The sequence below is a fragment of the Macrobrachium nipponense genome, chromosome 6 (genome assembly GCF_015104395.2).
Source record: "Macrobrachium nipponense isolate FS-2020 chromosome 6, ASM1510439v2, whole genome shotgun sequence".
Classification (NCBI taxonomy): domain Eukaryota; kingdom Metazoa; phylum Arthropoda; class Malacostraca; order Decapoda; family Palaemonidae; genus Macrobrachium; species Macrobrachium nipponense.
Genome location: NC_061108.1, coordinates 20,090,148 through 20,112,207, shown reverse-complemented (window position 1 = coordinate 20,112,207; position 22,060 = coordinate 20,090,148). Strand labels below are relative to the sequence as shown.

General features: G+C 36.0%; 1 protein-coding gene across 2 annotated transcripts in view; it reads left to right on the top strand.

Annotated features, from left to right (window-relative positions):
• Nucleotides 1–22,060, top strand: part of LOC135216878 (paired box protein Pax-6-like) — a 192,448-nt gene that overhangs the window by 96,462 nt on the left and 73,926 nt on the right. For both annotated transcript variants that reach the window (XM_064252399.1, XM_064252398.1), the window contains exons 4-5: nt 14,754–14,919; nt 17,144–17,324. In XM_064252399.1, coding sequence (XP_064108469.1) covers nt 14,754–14,919; nt 17,144–17,324 — 347 coding nt within the window. The remainder of the gene's footprint in view (nt 1–14,753; nt 14,920–17,143; nt 17,325–22,060) is intronic.

Sequence of the window (22,060 nt, the reverse complement as noted above, 5' to 3'; positions counted from 1 at the left end):
TTTGCTCTATATTTTCATAACGAGTTTTAAAATTTTATTAACGCATTACCTCTGTATGCATTATTTTAGGTTCTTTGCAGCGTCCCTTCGGCCCTAGCTGCAACCCCTTTCATTCCGTTTACTGTACCTCCTTCCATATTCTCTTTCTTCCCTCTGACTTTCTACCCTCTGTTAACAATTGTTTCATAGTGCAACTACGACGTTTTTCTTCTGTTACACCTTGAAATCCTAGCTACTCTCATTTTCCTATTCAGTGCTGGCCTTTGGCCAGAATTCTATATTCTATTCTGTTCTATTAACGCATTACATACCCATAAACACTAAACACAAAGGGAGGATATACATGTAACCGTCACCTTCGTTATGTCGAATTGCTTCTCCGTTGGTGAAACTGTAACCCAGTTCGATTTTCAGGCAATCTCATAAGAAGCGTTCATTTTATGGATAAAAATCCCATTATATTCAATTGTTACTTTTCCACAAAAGTGGTAAAAATGAAAGGATTACACGAACGTAAATTACTTTTTTTTTTTTTTTCTGGCAGACGAAAATAAATGGTAGGTATACTTTAGTCTCCCAAAACTGTGATGTGGACAATAAAGATGGATTAGAATAAAAGTGATGCGGACATAAACTGTAATAAATAAAATAGTTAGAAATGCCTCATCAGTTGCGGTTATTTATGCGTCTGTCATCACGACGCAGCTACAACACCATTACGTTATCGCGAACATTTCGGTTTTATTGGCTAACATGTGAGCAGTAAACTTAGGCAAAATTAATCATTCAATATCCTCTCGTATCTCCATTGAAAGTCACTTTTATTGTGTTCAAATAAAGCCCACTGAGAACTGAGGAATTTCTTTCTCTTTCAAAATTAATCGAATTAATTCCCGACGGATTGAAAAAAGGCGATTAAATACAGGAACAACTACAACTACAACAGACACTCGATAACAAGCGCACAGTCATCATCGCCCGCATTAACCACTGATTGACAGGGCAATTTTTATTTGACTTTTGCATTTGAAATGGGTGGTAAATGTTTATGGATTTTGAGATATCCAGAACAATCTAAATTCAAATGATTTTTTTTTTTCCAGCGAACCTCATCCGCACATAAGCATTCACACGCCAACACACAAACTTGCCCGTATACACACGCCCACACACACACACTCACAGCCGCGTACACGCACACTCACACATACACACGCAAACACAAGAGAAAATACTTTTAATTTTGTGGCTCATACAAATCATACACGAATTTCCTCGCTCTCATTTGCATACCGCTTGGCTAAATGAAAATGCAAGTAATTGCTGTGTTTGTGCGTTCGTGTATATGAAGGAGAGAGAGAGAGAGAGAGAGAGAGAGAGAGAGAGAGAGAGAGGTATACATGCAACAATTTTAATATTGAACGCTTGAATATTTACATAGTTTTGAACAACCAACAGACTCTATTTAGTTATTTTTATATCGTGCGCAAAATAAATTCAAATCTTCAACACTATCCTTAACGACATGAGAAGACATGCAATTACGTATACGAATATTTCTTTGTTATGTGATATATATATATATATCATTAGATAATATATATATAATATATAAATTATTTATAATGTTATATATATATATCTCTATATATATATACATACATATATATATCTATATAAATTATGTATATCACATAAAAGTATTTTCTACTCACAAAAATTGCTCCACAAATTATCCTGCTATCGAATTCTTACCTTGGACATAGCATAACAAAGGTAATTATATATATATATATATATATATATATATATATATATATATATATATATGTATAATGACGTTTGGATTTATAACTTGTAAATACTTTCCTAGTACCTATAGTACCTAATATGATGGGGAACGAAATTTAGTTTCGTTAGTTAACAAGGAAGTTATCTGAATAGCTCATAATTATGAAAGTAATTTAGAATATGAGGCTTAGTATTTAAAAGAGTACCATTGACTAGCAAGATCATCCTACCGCACATTGCTTTCCGTGTCTCTCCTTAAGTTAGTGAATTTCATGAGCGTGTATGAGGCCTGACGACTATTTTTTTCTTTTTTTTTTATTTGGAAAGAATTCGAGAACCTAACGAGGATGAGATGCAGCACACAAGCGTGGAAACACTCACCTATGTTGCCTATTCTGAAACTGTATTCCAACGACAATCGCGTATATCAGTATGTTATCTTGAGAGTCATCAAACGCTGGCCACTTCATGGTGCAGTTGAAAAGCGATTTCATCACGAAAGTTATAAAACACATGTTCAGGACGTCTGTTATGAACATTTGTTCATTTTGAAAACAATTTTCGTTTCTGAGACCACAACTCCATCTCCCTCGTGAATTTAAGAGCGAAATTTCGTGATACCACCGATCCCAAAATAAGTCCAAGAGTGGGGGGGGGGGGGTGATGGGCTGTGGGGCGTTGGGGGTAAGGGGAGGATGGCTGGGAGAGCGAATAAGTGTGACGTGGACATAACTATTCAGATTCTTATTAATTCGCGCTTATTTTCGTATCCTCTCTGTCCCTGCCTGTCTGTCTGTCTGTCTGTCTGTCTGTTTGTCTTGTTAGCACGCTCCGAATTCATTGTGTCCTTTAATCTATTTTCAAAAAGAGAAAAGTGAAAACAAAAACAATTAGCGGCAGTTTTTCATTGTCGATGTTTGCTTGTCGCCAACGTATCCTTTTCGCCTTTTGTTTGTCGTAGGTATATATATACAGTTTGTACGTACGCAATGTTCTTTGTGTTTTTAGTTACTTTGTTAGTCTTTGTTGTTTGGAAAAGTTGGAAAACAGTCGAGCAAGGAAAATGCAATGAACTTTAATATATTCCGTTTTTTCTTTACTTTATTCCTTCCTCTCTTTTCGTAGGTCTTTGTAAATCTTTTAACATTACTTTTTTTATCTTTTATTATTACCCGTTTCATTCTGAAGGGATATTTAAAAAAGTGAGATCTTCCGTCTGTTACAAGCAAATTATTTACAACGAGTGAAGTTGCAGGCCTCACGCCCACGTCATCTTTCTAATCCTACTTATGAAGTAGTGGAAATCGTTTTCTTTTACGATCTCTTGGTTTGCAAACAGAACAGTCACCCACATTTTCTGGGATATTCAGTTTTCTTTGACTTGCATCAGGAAGTTGCCAGTTCCTCTAAATACGCATCAATGACCGAGGAGATAAAAGAAAAAAAAGTCTGGATTCCGATACTCATCATGTAAATTCTGTTCGTTTAAAAATCTGGAGGATCCGGGTTTTATGAATTCCGTTAATGTCTAAAAATCTGGATTCTGATGCGGATTCTGTAACTTCCGTTTGTTTTTGTTTTTTTTTAATCTGGGATCCTGTTACATTGTAATTCCTTTTTTAAAAGAATTTCGGATTCGGAATTTTTTTCCGGAAATCCTAGGATAAATTCCTATTCGTTTTTATTACAAAGTTTTCCTGGATTCTGATTTTTTGGGAAATCCTGGGTAAATTCCTTTTTATGGTGGTTTAATTCTGGATGCAGATCCAGGGATCCACTGTATAAATTCTATTCGTTTATTAAAAAGTCTGGATTCTGATTGGGATCCTGTAAATTCCTTTTTATTTTTTTTAATCTGGATGCAGATCAGGATCCTGTAAATTCTATTCGTTTATTAAAAAGTCTGGATTCTGATTGGGATCCTGTAAATTCCTTTTTATTTTTTTAATCTGGATTCTGATCTGGATCCTGTAAATTCCGTCCGTTTATTAATACTGCTAACTGACCAAATGCGGAGAATCTAGGTAACCTTCTTTACTGCTTTCTAAAGAACACCATATTGTTAGGGAGCTCGAATTTCAAGTAAATGGCCCCTATGACGGGGGGGAGGCCCTTTTCCATACGAATAGGGTTCTTCATCTTCTGAATGATAGTGATGATAAAGAAGAGTTTCTCCTCAGGGAGATTCGCACCGATGACCCAAGATTCCAAAATCCAGGAAGTACATTGCTCTGAGTTTAACATAGAAGGATATGCAGAGAGAGAAGCTGTTCGCCACTAGGAATGAAGACCATACCATCGAGGGATAGCTGTTAAGAAGATCCTAGCGTTTGGCTTACAGATGCGGCGAAACCGCCATTACATGACCGCTGTATTCACGACAAAGTTGTTCGATGGTTTCCTGGACGGTCACAAAAAAATGTGTAAATTTGTCTTTTAAGAAAAACGAGCATTTTCTTTCAGATGGCTGAAGAGGACAGTTGAGCAAACGGTCGAAAGCTCCATGTTTTCAACCTTTTTGTATTTTGGAAAAATAGACCATCATAGACATAACATTACCGTGGCTTTTAACTCATCAGAAAGAAGTATGTAAAATTCACTGCTAATGTTGGAAGGAAGTCATCGGGCAGCAGTGAAGAAAATCAAGGTGTTTGCAATTTTTTTTTATAATATCTACATGCCACTTCCGCTTCCTAATTCTTTGCTTCTTATAATAATTCGTAAGTTTTAGCGTCGATTGACCATTTACAGCTCCTATTTACCTATTCTCTTGATAATGATAACGTTGTATGATCCTTGGACTTTTATTCCCCCCCCCCCCCCCCTTCTTCTTCTCTCTCTCTCTCTCTCTCTCTCTCTCTCTCTCTCTCTCTCTCTGTCTGAAGAAAACTTATATCTTTCTCCATTCACCCTTTCCAGTTTCTTATATCCAACTTATGAAACGAGAGAAAGAGAGCAAACTCATTATTATTATTATTATTATTATTATTATTATTATTATTATTATTCCTCCTCTGTCCATACAAGGGGAACATAGTGAGAAAAGTCAGTGCAACGGTCAGTTCGAAATTGACGAACCTCCTAGACAGAAAACTGGCACAATTTCAGCTGCTTTGCAGGTGCACACAGAACATTCATCAGCATCACTTCTAAAACCTAATATATACACTGCGCCATTATTTGTATTGCACTTCCTGGACGTTAAGGTCCCTCTTTTCTGGCACCTTTGTCATGCCATCCATCTCCCTCCTTACTCTTTAAAATTAAATACTATCCTCGTCAACCTATTATCATCCATTCTTTCCTCTCGACCAAATTATTTTAGAGCCATGATCCATCCTTTCAGTTACGCTAACATTTTTTCCACTTTTCTGTACCTCCACATTTGTGAGCCTTTCGGGGTCTTATGCTACATATAATATGCAGAGTCAGTCACCAGAGCTTCAGGCATTTTTCCTTCATTTGCATTCACCGTCCTCACTTCACCTATATAAAGGAGAGTTAACTCAGCAGTGCCTAGGTTCATTCCCGACTGGGCTTCCCTAGGAATTTTGTCTCTTCCTGATCGTCTGCACACATGTTGCAGTCCCAGATTTTCATATTCCTTGACTCGCCTCCTCTCTCATCTCACCCGGCGTATTTTCTCCCGAATTCATTTACCAGTTAACCACTTCAATCGTTCTAACTTAGTGACAAATAAACTTGTTACTCGCTAACTAGAACAATTTCTGATCTATGACAAATTTATAAAATGCCACACACTATGCTATTTACTGATCCACGAGCATTTGTGTCGTAACTCACTAACTACACCACTTGTTGACCCATGAACATTAGTGCCATCCCTCACTAACTACACCACTTCTTGATCCGTGAACATTTGAGTCATATAACCCACTAACTACACCCTTTGTTGATCCATGATACAAATTTTAATGTATGACACATTGTGGGTTGAGCAGGCACTCTAATAGCACTGGAAATGGATCCATCAGAAGTAAAAGGAATACCAAGATACGCATAGTGATCACACGGCTCGATGACAATAACATTGACCCGAATCAACTTTTATCAGTCTCATTACCACCAATAACAACGGACTTTGTTTTTCTTACTTAAACTACCATACTATGTGACTCTTCTTGTAGTAGATAAGATAGTAGTATCGTTCATAAGAATGAGTACATGAAGCCATCTTAAGAACCCATCTGCACCACAGTTCTGCTTGATAATATCAATGACATCGTTAACAAATAGGACAAATAACAGACTAGATATAGGAAAACCCCGACACACACCTGTTGTGGCACTCAGCAGCTGTGAAAATTACATTATATCACTCCATAAATAGCTATCAAAGCAAGCAACACTGTCACCCCATACCCAAGTTTCCTCAACACAGTAAACAGCACGTTTGAGAAAAATCGACAAAAGTTACAAATAATTTCCTTTTGGCTCAGTCAGGCAATAAACGAAGTGACAATGTTTCTTGGATCCCCTTCCGGCTTGAAAACCTGCCTGTTCCCTAGAAGGGGGTGGACTGCTTATGCAACCTCTCACGAAGCACCATATCGCAAAGCTTAGCTAAACAGTCAATAACACTTACACCTCGATAAATATGGACCAATGATCGGTAACCTCGTTCAAAAATGACAAAAAGTCGAGCAAAAGTCCACAGTGGGGGGAAACTTCTTGATGCAAAAATGCAATTAACAAGAGATGCAATAGTCACAATCCAAATTAAGGGTGACGCCTTCAAAATGCCAGGAGTTAAGACATCCGGACCACATGCTTTATCAGATTTCATTTTCGTTACTTTTTGGGAGACTTCCCAAGCTCTAATCAGGTCATCTAAAAGTGGAAATGATACATTAGTCTCCAGCTCAGCAAAGGCGGTCTCCTAAACATTCAATGGGTTAAGCATACTTCTCCTCAAAATACTCTTTTAACCGTTGATCGGTGGGAACACTACTATACCATTACTGTCTCGTGTGTCAATTTCACCCTTCCAATCTATTGCTTGGTTTGCCATATTTGGGCCTCAAATCTTTACGTCTACAGCAATAGCCTTTCCTATCTGTCTACAGCTATATCGAAATTCACTTTGGCATCACGAGTCCTACTCACCTTAGAGCATTTATACAAAATTTCGCTGATTTTTCCTACACCATTGGCTATGCTATTTCTAAACTCCGGTAACTGGTAATGAGACAAAGATTCCAAAAATGCACTTTCACTTATATGCTCATACTTAATTGACCTTTCAATATAAGTGTTGTGATTCGCATTATAATGAATAGAATTCAGCATGAACGCCTAGATGAGATGCACGCAATAGTTTACTACTGCGTGAATTTCATCCTTACTCACATTTGAAGACTCTAATGCAAAAGAAATAGGGGCGTGGTCTAAAGGTAACGACATATCCTGGTCAACATGAAAATTGATTTTACGAGTAAACCCAGGTGAAACAATACAAAATCCAGTTCTGACACCCAGCCACCTCCCTGTCGATATGTTGAATCACCATGAAACATTTTGTTAGAAGCATTAAGATTACTCAACTGAGCGTTAGTACACAAACCAGCCAAAACATTGACATTATATGTAGAGGTTGCTACATGATCAGGTATATTAGCATACGAGAAATGTCCACTGAAATACCACACCACTTGTTGATCCATGAACATTTCAGTCATACCTCACTAACTACATCACTAGTTGATCCATGAACATTTGAGTCATACCTCACTAACTACATCACTTGTTGATCCATGAACATTTGAGTCATACCTCACATGCTACATGAATATTGAGTTATACCCCATTAACTATACCACTTGTTGATCCGTGAACGTTTGAGTCATACCTCACTAAATACACCACTTGTTGATCCATGAATATTGAGTCATACCCCACAAACTGCACCATTTTCTGACACATGAGAATTTGATTCATACCTTACCAACTGCACAACTTGCTGATCCGAGAACTTTGTGAAACGCTTTATAAATTCATCAATTAAAAAAATCCCATTGATCTTAAACGCCTCTCAAATTCCGTATGTAGACTTGAATGTAAGACGAAGGGGTGTGTATATAATACTTGCAAACATTTAGTATATATTTATGATGCACCTGTATTCTTTCAAAAGAAACTCGTTAGCTATATTTTTCGCTTTTAGCTGAATATGATAGTTTATCAGTATAGTACAAAGTGCCAAAATGAAACGAGACAGGCTTATCAGAGCGATGTGTATAATCTCTGAAAATAAACATAGGTGCATCCATTATAATTTTATTACCATTGCGGAATGCTGAGGACAGTGAGCATGTGCCCTGGAATACAGGTGCGTGACTTTGTTTCTTTAGACTTGATTCATTTGTTTTTATTTCATCGTTCACACAAAACTAGCCACCTTTGGTTGTAATACTAAAGGAATAAACGCTCTTTTCAACGTCCCAACGTTTTTGAACGATTCGTTTCATTTCGCTCGCGTCTATCGTTTTTATTGGCCAGTGCTTGAACGTCCGCCTCAGAGTAGTGACAGACGTTTACCGGTAACGTTATATACGCAGGTATTAGTGCTCCCTTCGGTAGTCGTTATTTTGATATTTTGAGTGGGGGTTTTCAACTCCCCTCTTGTGTTCAATTTTTTCCTACCTTTTTTGCTTATGTGCATACACACACACACACACACACACACACACATATATTATATATAATATATATATATATAGTATATATTATATAATAACATATCTATATATATTATATATATACTTATTATTAAATAAAAATATATAATATATATATATATCATATATATGTATATAATATATAGATATATATATATATATATATATATATATATATATATATATATGTGTGTGTGTGTGTGTGTGTGTGTGTGTGTGTAAATACACGTGTGGGTATAGGGTATAATATTCGACCTTTTCATCTGAAAGATGTGTATCATAATGTATATCAAATTTAATATTTGAGATAGAGATATCATTAGAGTCAAGCAGTTTCAAACCTAAGAGCTTTCAACAGGCAAAAGTCGTAGTTCAACGAACTATACCCACTCCGTTAAAAAACCAATAACAACACCAAAAGTCGGCTGCGAAATCTTCCTGATTATGGAGTGTTCGAACACTGTTTGTTTGGAGGTATCTCGGTTGTCTCTCGCTGAGAGGAAAAGGCCTCGAGATATATTCGCGGTGATTCGCGGGTGATTCGCGGATAGTGTTCGTTGAGAAAGAAACTATCGGGAGCCTTCTGCCCGACCTCGGTTTCTCTTTCGTTCGAAGTGTCGTTTTCACACTGTTTCCTGTTTTTTTTTTTTTTATTTATTTATTTATTTTTTTTTTTTTTTTTTTAGGGCATTTGATCCCAGTGGCCGCCTGTGTTTGTTCCATGTGAATATTTTCTTCATTTTCGTTAGTGGTGATAATACAAGAATTATTCATTGAATATCCGGTGATCTTTCCCAATCATTGAGACTGCTTTGAATAAACTCAATTGATGTGAATATGCCTGCCCGTTCAATAAAGTGTGTTTTCAAGCGTTGTTGCTAATATATTACATCAATAATGATAATAATAATAATAATAATAATAAGAATAATAAGTAAATCAATAATAATAAGTTCTGTTAAAAAGGATGGCAGAATTAAGCGAGTGGTTTTTATATATTGTTTTTTTCTATTTCCTTACTTTGGCCAGTTACTTAGAAACATCGCTGAGCCTGAGAAGCGAATTGTAAGGAAAATAGAAAAAACAATATATAAAATCAACTCGCTTAATTCTGCCATCCTTTTTAACAGCATTTGCCTAAAAGAGGGTCTCCTACCAAAATAATAATAATAATAATTATTATTATTATTATTATTGTTATTATTTTATTATTATTATTATTATTATTATTATTATTATTATTATTATTATTATTATTACCTGTTGTAGATAAAAATTAACCGTCAACGTCTGATTGCTTTAAATCAAATTTTTCATCTTTGATGTGGTCGAATAAGTAGTGGATATTCAAGTCTGTATCGGTTCTTACGAGCAACACCTTAATAAACCTTATGGCATCTTGGGCATTTATCTTAACAACTTCATTATTCTCGCTCAGATTTTCATCTTTCGTGTCGCAGGCGTCGTTGTAAGTATGTAAAGGTAACAAGTGCACCTGTCAAAGACACGTATATATTGCGCATCGTATTAATTAAAAGCAGATGTTCTCCAGCCTTCTGTTTCAGCCACCTGAGTTTTAGGAGACGAGGGATAAGTGGTTTGTGGTTAACTAAGGGGAAGGAAGCTTTCGAAAATGTTTGGGCAAATCTGAGCCGCTGTCAAAATTGTCATGAATAAAAAATGGTAGTCTATGCAAAAGAGTAACGCAACTGTACGATTCTCTTTTAGATATTTATCGGAAACAGAAAAGTATATTAAACGTCCTTCCGCAAAGACTTAAAAATACCTCTTCAAGTAACCTTTACGAATTAAGTTGCAGTTATTGCGGTAAGAGCCAAATTACTAACATATAAAACGCCGTACTGGGTAATATAAGTTTTTTTTTATTAAAATTTTATCACAGATATCAATTAATTATATACAAACTTTTCATCATCATATCAATAATATAACTTACTAAGTACATTAATAAGTATTTGAGGTAGTTGATTCGCATTTACAAGCTTAAGTGCGTGTAGGTTATACACGCTTAATTGCATAGCATTGTACTACGTTTTATATTATATACACGCTCAATTGCATAGCTTTGTACTACGTTTTATATTATATACACGCTTAATTGCATAGCTTTGTACTACGTTTTATATTATATACACGCTTAATTGCATAGCTTTGTACTACGTTTTATATTATATACACGCTTAATTGCATAGCTTTGTACTACGTTTTATATTATATACACGCTTAATTGCATAGCTTTGTACTACGTTTTATATTAAAGCTTGAAACTGATTTTATTGGCAATATAAGTGTCACGGGACTCGAATCCTGACTTCTGTTTCAGTACGATCGTATATTATCGCTCGTCCGAAAGAGATTCTTCCCCAAACCAAGAGTTACTGTCTGTTCTGTAACATTGAGTTTTTATCTTTTTTTTCGTGTATGTGTGTGTGTGTGCCCGTCTGCTCGTTTGTGTGTGTGTGTATACGTGCAAGTGTGCATATGACAGAAAGGGTAACTTATACGTTACGTAAGTCAGAAGTTATTGCTTTCAAGAAAAATTGCTTTTATCTTTTAGTTTTATATTTCAAACCCCTACGTAGATGTTCTATTCCCATGAGGTCTTCGTTTTTAATTAAACCCCATTTATATAATGCGATGTGCATTTGCTACATTCAAGGAATTAAATTATCAGTGCTACTGCAAGTTTTAAAAAATATAATGATCATTATGCAAGTGACTACCAAAACAAGGACAAGACACGAAACAAAACAAAAAAATAAAAAGAAGAAAAAGAAACTAATCTTAATCGATTGAAAAATAACGTGTTCGCCGCCTCTCTCGGGGAAAAAACTGTTATGTAATTTAATCTTGAGTGAACATTTTCATTTTTCCCTTTTCCTTCTTCGTTCGTTAATGGCAAGTTTTAGTTGACGATATTTTTCAATTAGGAGGAAGAAAATTGGGCCGACCAATTTATGCGCCTTTCACATTTAACGTAACCATTCTTGATACTAATCAGTCGTCATAATAATTAGAGAGTTGGAGTTTGAAGAAAGGAAGCGGAAATGGAGGTGAAGGAAAAGGCTGGAAAAGGGTGAAGCTATGGATGAGCAAACACCCCTTATTAAAGCCTACGGTGCACTAACGGCACTACCTATCCGTAGGCCTATTTAGAAAATCGCTCATCCCGTATCAGGAGTCACACTATTAACGATATGGAACTATGAAGACCAGTTTCAGGTATTCACACCTTCACGCTTCTGACTGCTTATTACAATGTCAGTTATAGTAGCTATAGCTTCTCCCTTACACAGTAGCGCAAAGATGACTTCATTCCATCAAAAATTAGAGTTAAAAGAGATTTTGGAACAATCGAATTCTCTCCGTTGGAAGGTCAATAACTTTTAACAGGGCAGGTAACCAACAATGATAGCTGTAGTGAAATCAACTCAGATAGTGATAACTGGCGCTGCCAGTAAAACAAAGGTTTGAGATTAATGGAGCAGTATTTCATTTACTTGAAATACACTATTATAAAGTGTACTGTAAAAGGGATGTCATAACATCTGCATGTATTTCGATCTACCAAAAGGAGGAAAAATATTACATGGCTGTCAGTGGTTTGCCGCTCATGGCAGACGGGTGTTTGTTTCATGGTCTCCGACCTTTTACACCGCATTATTCTTTTTGTGGGATTCTTTCGCTAACAATAAAACAAACAAACATAACACTTGCACGTATAACGTCGGTTCTATATTCAGTTTCTAACGTTATATTATCTTTCGGAGCAAATGGATTCTGCTCACGCAAAACGAGTTATAGAACATATATTTTGATTCGAATTGTCAAAGATAACGAAACACGCACATAAGCACAAGCACACACACACACACACACACACACATATATATATAACATAATCACACGCACACACCCAATATATTTATATATATGCATGTATACATATATATGTATTTACATACATATATGTATGTGGAATCTGCTGTTCGCAATCAACACCCGTTCAACCTTAAGTACTGAAAGCAGTGATTAGTCTTCTTCAGCTTAAGCAAATTTAACGATGATCTGTGATAAGCTTTGTTTGTCTTCATTGCGTAGAGCAAGAGCCCGTGCTGACACAAAGCCAGCTAAATCAAAACCAACCAACCGCGTAGAGGAAAAAAAAAAAGCGCTGTACTTATTTGGCCCTGCGACCTCAGTCGAGTCTTATTGTTGATAAGGACAGATGTTTCCTTTCCTATTATTTTATTTTTCAAGGCTTCCATCGGAAATTGTTTTTACGTTGCGTGGAACCAGTGGTTATTCAGCAACGGGACCAACGGCTTTACGTGACTTCCAAACCACGTCGAGAGTGAACTTCTGTCACCAGAAATACACATCTCTCACTCCCCGATGGAATGCCCGAGAATCGATCTCGCGGCCACCGAACTGAAAGTAGGGTGACCGCCTTTATTTACATTATTCTACTTTTTTTGTTTTATAAATTCATATTGTGAGTTAATGAATGATCTATAGAGAACGAATTTTATTAATCTAATAAAAAGAAATTTCCCATTTAGGATTTGCAACGAAATCTTAATAAGTACGTGTTTGGGCAAATTATCTCTCGTTAAACAGTGTCGAATCGGTTGCCTGGATTCTTCCATTGTTTTTCTCTGAGGTTGCAATTAAATTTAATGACGTCTGAAGGATTTAATATATCAAAAGGGATCCTGGGTCGCGGTGGTAATGATCGCCGATTGCGGGTTATGTCTGATCTGATGTGTCTTGTATGACGAATCTGCCGATGCCACAATTAAGGGAAATTATTACCCTGCCTTAATTAAAAGAGAATTAAACTCGACCTGTTGTTACTGGGCACCCGTAATGTTCTTTAGAGTTTACTAAATTTACTGTTCAAGAACATGTTTCCTTATTCGTTGAGGTTTAGATCCGTAGTTCCATTTTCTGCCTTCCTATTTTTCGCAAATTTAAAGTTCGTCTGACGTCATCGAGGAATGCAACTGTCAACACGCAGCCCATTTTTATAACGTTCTGAATCACACTCAGCAATTCATTAGGTATCGTATCACATGAGCAGGTGCTGATTAGGAGTCTGTGTATTGTCCCACTGCATCGTACTATCTAATGGAACTCTAAATGAAAGAGAAAGGAATCTCTTTTAACAATGACAAGATCTTTACCTCCTCATAAAGCGGTGCCAATTAATTACGTCCATGATACGAATCAAAATTGTTAAACCTTTCGTTTTGAATTCATAACCAGCCAAATGTATGGCTGATGGGTTTTGTGTGTGTGTGTGTGTGTGTTTGTTCAGGTTTTCTTCAAAAGCCAAGAGATCCCATGCACTCACTTTTATTTGTATGTTTAACTTCTTATTGACCACTGATTCTGATGGACATGTTTGTTTTTATTTGCTTGCACACTTATGACGAAGGATATTTTTTATATTTTTTTCTCCTTCTTTGACTACTCATAAGGAAGAGCATTTTTTTATTCTTCTCCTTTGACTACTCATAAGGAAGAGCATTTTTTTTATTCTTCTCCTTTGACTACTCATAAGGAAGAGCATTTTTTTTATTCTTCTCCTTTGACTACTCATAAGGAAGAGCATTTTTTTATTCTTCTTTTTTTTCCAGATTCCTTTCCTTTGACTACTCGTAAGGAAGAGCATTTTTTTTTATTCTTCTCCTTTGACTACTCATAAGGAAGAGCATTTTTTTTTTATTCTTCTGCCTTTGACTTACTCCATTAAGAAGAGCATTTTTTTTGATTTTTTTATTCTTCTCCTTTGACTACTCGTAACGAAGAGTATTTTTTGTTTATTTATCCTTCTTTAAACACTCGTAACGAAGACTATTTTTGTTTATTCTTCTTATTTTTTTTGACTACTCGTAACGAAGAATTATTTTAGTCCATTTGTTCTTCTTCTTTGATTATTCGTAATGAAGTTTTTTTTTATTTATTCTTCTTCTTTAACTAATAACGTGAGTATTCTTTAGTTTATTTGTTTTTCTTTGAATACTCGTAACGAAGAGCATTTTTTAGGTTATTTATTCTTCTCCTTTAGCGATTCGTAACGAGGAGCTTCTTTATTCATTCTTCTCCTCCTTTGACTTCTCGTAACGAGAAGTATTTTTAGTTTATTTATTCTTCTTCTTTTTTTTTTACTACGCGTAACGAAGAATATATAGATATATATTGTTTTTTATTTATTCTTCCTCTTCTTTGACATTCCAGGTCACAGCGGAGTGAACCAGCTCGGAGGCGTTTTCGTGTCTGGTCGTCCCCTGCCCGATACCACGAGGCAGAAGATCATCGAGTTGGCACACTCGGGTGCCAGGCCTTGCGACATCTCCAGGATTCTACAGGTGTCTAACGGCTGCGTCTCCAAAATACTGGGCAGGTGAGTGATAGAGAAACGGGTCATCAAAACGAGTGAAGATCCCGGAAACACGTGACCATCTCCCTTTTAATCTTGAAGGTTAAGACGAGATGTTTCTAAAGGACTTCTAAATCAGTTATTAAACCTAAATTGAGTCTTAAAACGAGATGGGCTTTAGAGGGCATTTAAAATACTCAAAATATCCGTACTTTGGCCACAACATAAAAAATATCATTATGTTTTCTGCTGTTCTTTGTGAACAGTCGACAATTATTGCATGACGATTTACGTGAATGCTGGTTTTTAACATAAGGTATAGATGAGTAACGTGCCGTTATTGACATCCACAACTTAGACGTTTCAGTTACGGATAAGTTTCTCTCACTCTCTCTCTCTCTCTCTTTCTCTCTCTCTCTCTCTCTCTTTCCTCTCTCTCTCTCTCTCTCTCTCTCTCTCTCTCTCTCAAGAGGTCATGTAAAGAAAGAACTGTGAGGTAGTTTCCTTGCGTCTCTGCGATGATCTCTAATATAAATTTCGATGGTTTCAGAGGCAGTGACATGTTTTAAATAGTGAACGTCACTGTACATGAAAGTGGAACGCTGTACATCATTATATTATAGCATTTTATTAAGATCCTCGAATAACTCTTCATATTCTCTAGGTCACTAACCGCTGAATATTATCTAGTAAGAATATTACTGCACTATATCTATTTGCCTTCAAAATAAACGTTGTTTCTCCTGTATCTCTTGGTATAGGGCCAGTAAAGATGCGGTGAATAATTTCTTGGTGTTTTCAAATCGACAGACTTGCTTTCAGACGGATCTAAGTAACTTCCAATTGAAGAAACCCGTGAAAATTAAAATGGGAAAATAGAAACGATACGTAAGAGACATTCAGATCCATCATATCTCCTTCTTTCTTCTTCTTCTTATTTTGGTTACTTGTACAATTCTTTTGCACTTCGTGTGGATCTTAACCTTGTAAATTCTTAAGTTAACCGAATTCTGGTTGCGTATTTGTGCACTTCGTATACGCACATACACGTATACGCACATACACATACAATTGCGTGTTTGCATATTCCTCGTATATATTCTATGACTGAAGACATTACCTTGTAGGATCTAGTAAGCTGTTAAATGACAACATTGATATCAAAAGGATATTCATGTTAAGGTAGTTCTTTAAATATTGCTGCAATATTGCATTTGAGATAAGAGTTTTAATATAAAGTCGACTTATTGTCTCACATTTAAAAGACAAATTGGGTTATTGGAGATTGGGGTTATATCTTTCTTGTGAGAATTCATACAAAATAAGTGTACCCCAAAAAAAGAAGAAAACTGTTTTTGAATTGTATTCTTATATAATGAAACAATGATCCTAGATAAATGCTTTTTGAAGTTTCCCAGATTATGTTTTGTTTAGGGATAAATCGAAAAATCAACAGACAAAAGCTGATTGCATTTTAACCCTTCAGATCTGTACACCTTCAACATGACTCGGGTTGTTTGCTTGATTTTGCTTTCGATTCCAGTATGTTACTAAATGTGTAATGCTTCTACCTCCAAACAACAGTTGATAAGGCTATGTGGAGTCTTGGAGTTGTTTAGTTCGAACAGATGAATTCATTGTGTATGATAAAGTTTGCTTAGATTGCCTTTGCAAGACTGAAGAACTTCAAGTATATGTCGTTTTTATTTAGGTTGAATAAACCTTTGAATAAACCTCAACAAAAATGAATATATGCTTGTAACAGATTTTACTCTTGTGCGAGTATTTTTTTTACATAGAAAAAAAATCGAGTTGGCTTATAACTACCGCAAGGTGTAAAAAACAACATACTTTTTTCAGAATTTTGATGTCATAACAATTCGAGATCATATCATTCAGAGAAGTTGGGGTACAAAGTGAACATTTGCATCTCGTCTTGTTAGTATCTTTTTGTGTTTAAATAACAATGGAGAAAATATCGGCAGGTGATCAATGTTTATGTATAGGTGTTATTTTTGTAAGAAAAGAATGGCTGGCATGGTTTTAAAAACAAAAAAATCGAACACAAATTTAATTTTTATGCCAAATTTTTTATGTAGTTTTAGAAATAATTATTCATGGAATATAACTAATCTTATTTTATTTTAAATATTGAGCGTTATTTTTCGGTTCTGTCTTTTCGCCCGTAGAACTGCTTTACTGAAGAATTTAATTTTTTTTTTATTTTTTCCCATTGTTGGAATTCCAGATACTACGAAACGGGTTCGATCCGTCCCAGAGCAATTGGGGGATCCAAACCCCGCGTCGCAACGGCGGAGGTCGTTGCCAAGATCTCCCAGTTCAAGAGGGAATGTCCTTCCATCTTCGCCTGGGAGATCAGAGACCGACTGCTCTCAGAAGGAGTCTGCTCTTCGGACAACATTCCGAGCGTGAGTACGAATCGCTCGTTTCTTGTTTTTTGGTGCATGGGTGCAATTTCGAGTACTCTCCATGTAGAATTACTCTCTCTCTCTCTCTCTCTCTCTCTCTCTCTCTCTCTCTCTCTCTCTCTCTCTTTGTGGATGTTATTCTGAGTAATCTTCTGAACCATCAGCTTGTAAAATTGTCTTTGTTCATGTGGGTGCAATTCAGAGTAATCTATTCATATCATCATCAAGTAAAATTTCTTGTCTTTTTCATTATGTGGGTGGAATTCCGAGCAATCTCTCTATGTCATGTGCTTGCAAAATTAGTGTTTCTCTCTCTCTCTTTATTTTTTCGTTTGGGTACAAATCCGAGCAACTTCCTCAGATTGTCAGCTTGTAAAATTAATTGTTTTTTACGTAGGTGAAATTCCGAGCAATCTTCTCATATTTTCTGCTTGTGAAATTACCTGTCTCTTTGTGTGTGTGTGTGTGGGTCTGTAGGTGGGTTGGTGCAATTCTGAATAATCTCTTCATATCGTCACCTTGCACTCTTGCCCGTAGACATACTTTCTTGACTCCAAAATAAAACTGATTGATCTATAAAATGTCGAGGCAGGCAGTGGAGCGCTTTCGGCCATTCAGCGCTCAAGACAATGAAAAGAAGGAACTGAAGTGGCTATAGATAGCAAGATTAAAGATGTCCAAAAAATAAAGAAAATGAAATACAAGGATGCAGAGGCGGAACTGTAAGAAAATCCCACAGTTGCAGTGAAAGATGACACTGAATTATAAAAATGGCAACTTGGCCTCACAATCATGTTTCTGAACTTGAGTGCTACGTAACAGAGCTATCAATAATTTTCATTTTTCGGTGAAGTTTATACTTTCTTTGAGGGGGATCCCTGAACTAGGTGACGCTATTGTCTGGTACACCTATTTTAATGACTACAGCACTGACGCTGAGGCTGTAACTCATACATAATTATACAATTGTTCCCTAAGCGCTGAAGAATTATAACCGTATACGCTTCTTCATAACTTTAACAGCGTGGAGGCCTACTATGCGTTGCATTTGCATACGATTGTTAGTGTAACATTATACGCATAGCGATTATGAATGTGGCATTTCATATAGAGGAATCAAGGTTTCGGTGTTTTATTGTTATATATATATATATATATATATATATATATATATATATATATATATATATATATATATATATATATATGTGTGTGTGTGTGTGTGTGTGCTGCATAAGTACACTAAATACTTGTTAAAAGAACCCATTCTTCTTACTTTTAGTATTTGACGTCAGCAATTAGCATCTCTCAATACTGGTTCGTTCTCGGTTCAGTAGGTAATTCGTTGATGCTCTCAATGATTTTCTAGGGTGTTTATTGCTAAAGTGTGTGTGTATATAATTTATATTTATATTTATATGTATATATATTATATATATATATATATATATATATATATATATATCTATTATATATATATATATATACGCAAGCACACATTGCTTGAATAGAAAAATAGATAGATACATATAGTATATGCATTCAATTAATGATTTCAGTACTATTCCCTAAACTACGTTAATTTCTTCTACAACGCTACTTCTTAATGTAATTTGTACTTAATAAACTCACCAATTAATTTTCTTATTTTGCATTCATGCATACAAGCAAACACTCATGGATCTGTTCACTTAATATCACGTATTCACTTTTAATTGCCACCTGACATTACTTATCTTACACCGACAAATTAACTAAGAAGTTCCGAGGTTCTCACGTTTCCAGCCGCCCCACGGACTCTCGTAGTGAACTATTTCTCTCAAGTGGAGAGACTATTGAAGCATTTCTCTTCCCTGTGTAACACGATAGCTCAGCCGAAACCTTACGAGGACCGCCATTGTTAAAAGGATGGTTGTTATGTAAGATTATACAACACACTTCGTTAACCGGTGGCATATTTCGGTTTGATTTTTTTTTCTCTCTCTCTCTCTCCGCGTCTCTTCTTTTGACGATCTACAGTGAGATTCATACTTGCATTTGTACCTTCCTGTTGCTGAGTAGGTTGTGGTGACAGATCTTCCAGAATGAAGGTATTACGATTTGTGTGGAATTTACACACACACACACACACACACACACATATATATATATATATATATATATATATATATATATATATATATATATATATATATATATATATATATATTATTATATACTGTATGTATAGCCATTATATTTAATACACACTATATATATATACGTATATATATATATATATATATATATATATATATATATATATATATATATATATATATTAGGCATATATGTATGTATGTATTTATACACCTCATCGGGTTTAGTTACTATGGCTAAGGAAATACGAACATATTCTCACAAAAGAATTTAGTAGTAGGACAGACTTTAGTCAGCTACCCCAACCTGTTGCATTATTTGGGGACATGAACAGTGGACATCGCTTGTTGGGGGTTGGAAAGGATGTTTTGACTGATTCAACAGCTACTCAGCATCACTGACAGGGCATGAAGATGTTGGCCTCTTAAACACAGGTGAAGCTACACGTTTCCACGTCCCGTCAAGCACCTATAGCCATGCGTTGGCTCCAAGCTCATATTGCCCGGTAGAATTTTTCTGGTAAGCATTGTACAACTGGCTTAGAAGCGACCACTCCTCAGTTATTTTAATACTAAAGGTAACCACCACCGCGAAGCTCACAGCGATAGTGCACTGGAAAGCTAATTGCTATAAATGTAAGAATTTAGTGAAATAGATGCTGAACAATTCCAAACTATAGATGATTCCGTTTATTCCAAAAGCTACAGATTTATTTAGATGACGACCATTTTCCTATGTCGTAGAGATCGTATCTAAGAAAATTATCAATAAAAAATGCAGATTCCAGTTTTACAGAGTAGGAAGAGGACGAACGAGATAGCAATTAAATTGACGCTTAACCCTTTACCATTGTTATAAGTGTTTAATCTTTAGGCCACAACCCCCTTGATGATAAAACTTTAGCCTTACTTTTCAAGACATGAAACAGAAGCTTCCCCGAGATCCCAATATAAACTTAGAGAAAAGCTCATTCAACTATAACAGCTTGCATTGGCACAGCACCTAGCCCTGGCAGAGTTCCCTATGGAAGTATAAAACCCGTAGCAAAAAACATAGAACTCTTGAGAAGTATTCTTAACAGATTATGGCATAACAGCAGATACCGACTCTCAGGGAACTTGCTATTGCTCTGGCAGTTTTTAAGCACAAAACTGGCGAATACCTATCATCAAATTGCACTGACATCGTGTATTAGCAAGATTATGCAAAACGCGGTCACTCCAAGATATGAATGGTACTCAGAAAAGAGAAACATTATGATCAATAAACAGCGAGGTTTTCACTAGCGGCAGCCATCAATGAATCTTCAGTATTGTGAAGTATCTGCAGCCTATCAGCATTCGGTGACTACTCAGATATGTATAGAATTTAAAAATAGTTTTCATGATTGTGGATTCAAAGCGGAAGTGCCGCTATATAATCAGTCTTTCTTGCTGACCTGCTTTTTACAGCGCTAGAGTACACAGCAGTCTGTCAGGGAGATTATGCCAAGAAGCTCCTCAGGGATCGGTGTACTGTTTGTGTTAACTATAAACGGAAGTATCCTAGTTGATTCGTGAGCTCCGTTGGTCCTGTAACGCCAGTACTTCATCACTATATAGAAACTGGTACAGGTTGCAGGAAACTGTCTTTGCTATGGTAAGATCAAAGGAGATGCACGAGGTTTAGGTTAAGCAAAAATCACCGGGTTTTCTGACCTCTTTTCCTGTGGGTTTTGTTTCATACACACATGTATATATATATATATATATATATGTATATGTGCTTATATACATACGTATATATGTATCGTACATATTTAGTTATATATATATATATATATATATATATATATATATAATATATATATATATATATATATATATATAAGATACACTATAGTATGTATAAACGTATATGTGTGTGCGAACGTTTTCATCTCGACGGTTGTAAGATTGTAAAGTGTAAATATGTTAGGTTGTTTGTGAGAGAGAGAGAGAGAGAGAGAGAAGAGAGGAGAGAGAGCCAATTCTCCATATCTCCCTTTCTTTTCTTTTCTCTCCAAGAATTAACGTATTAAAACAGGTATCGCGTATAATCTGATATAACTCATTAACCTTTTTCCGCAAGAGCTGCGCCACGGGCAAGAGGGACCCCGCTCCTACCTGCCCAGGTAAGGTGGGAAGGTTCGGCGGTCAAACCAATCTGCCGCAGAACTCCCTTATCGGATGACCCCCACCTGGGGCATGCCCCTGCCCCACCTCCCCCCGACTCCCCTTTCACCCCCGTCCCGCCCAGTTTCCAAGGGCAAAAAGTGGTATGTCAAGAATTTGTTTTAGGATTCCTATTAGATTTTTTTTTTTTTTTTTTTTTTTTTGAGATCTTGAAGATGTTTAGATTATTTATTGATTTTCTTAGACACTCCTCCTGTTTCTCCTTGCGGTCTGAAGGCTCTGTAAATGGGGACATCGATTCTTTTATTTTCTACTTAAGGTGATATAAAAAAACTCAATTTGAATTTCGGTAATATTGGGATCGAGTGTTTCTTAACCTGCTTTTCTTTTTCTTTTTATTGCATTATCTTCCAATTAACTGATTTTTATTTACTTTTTTATTTT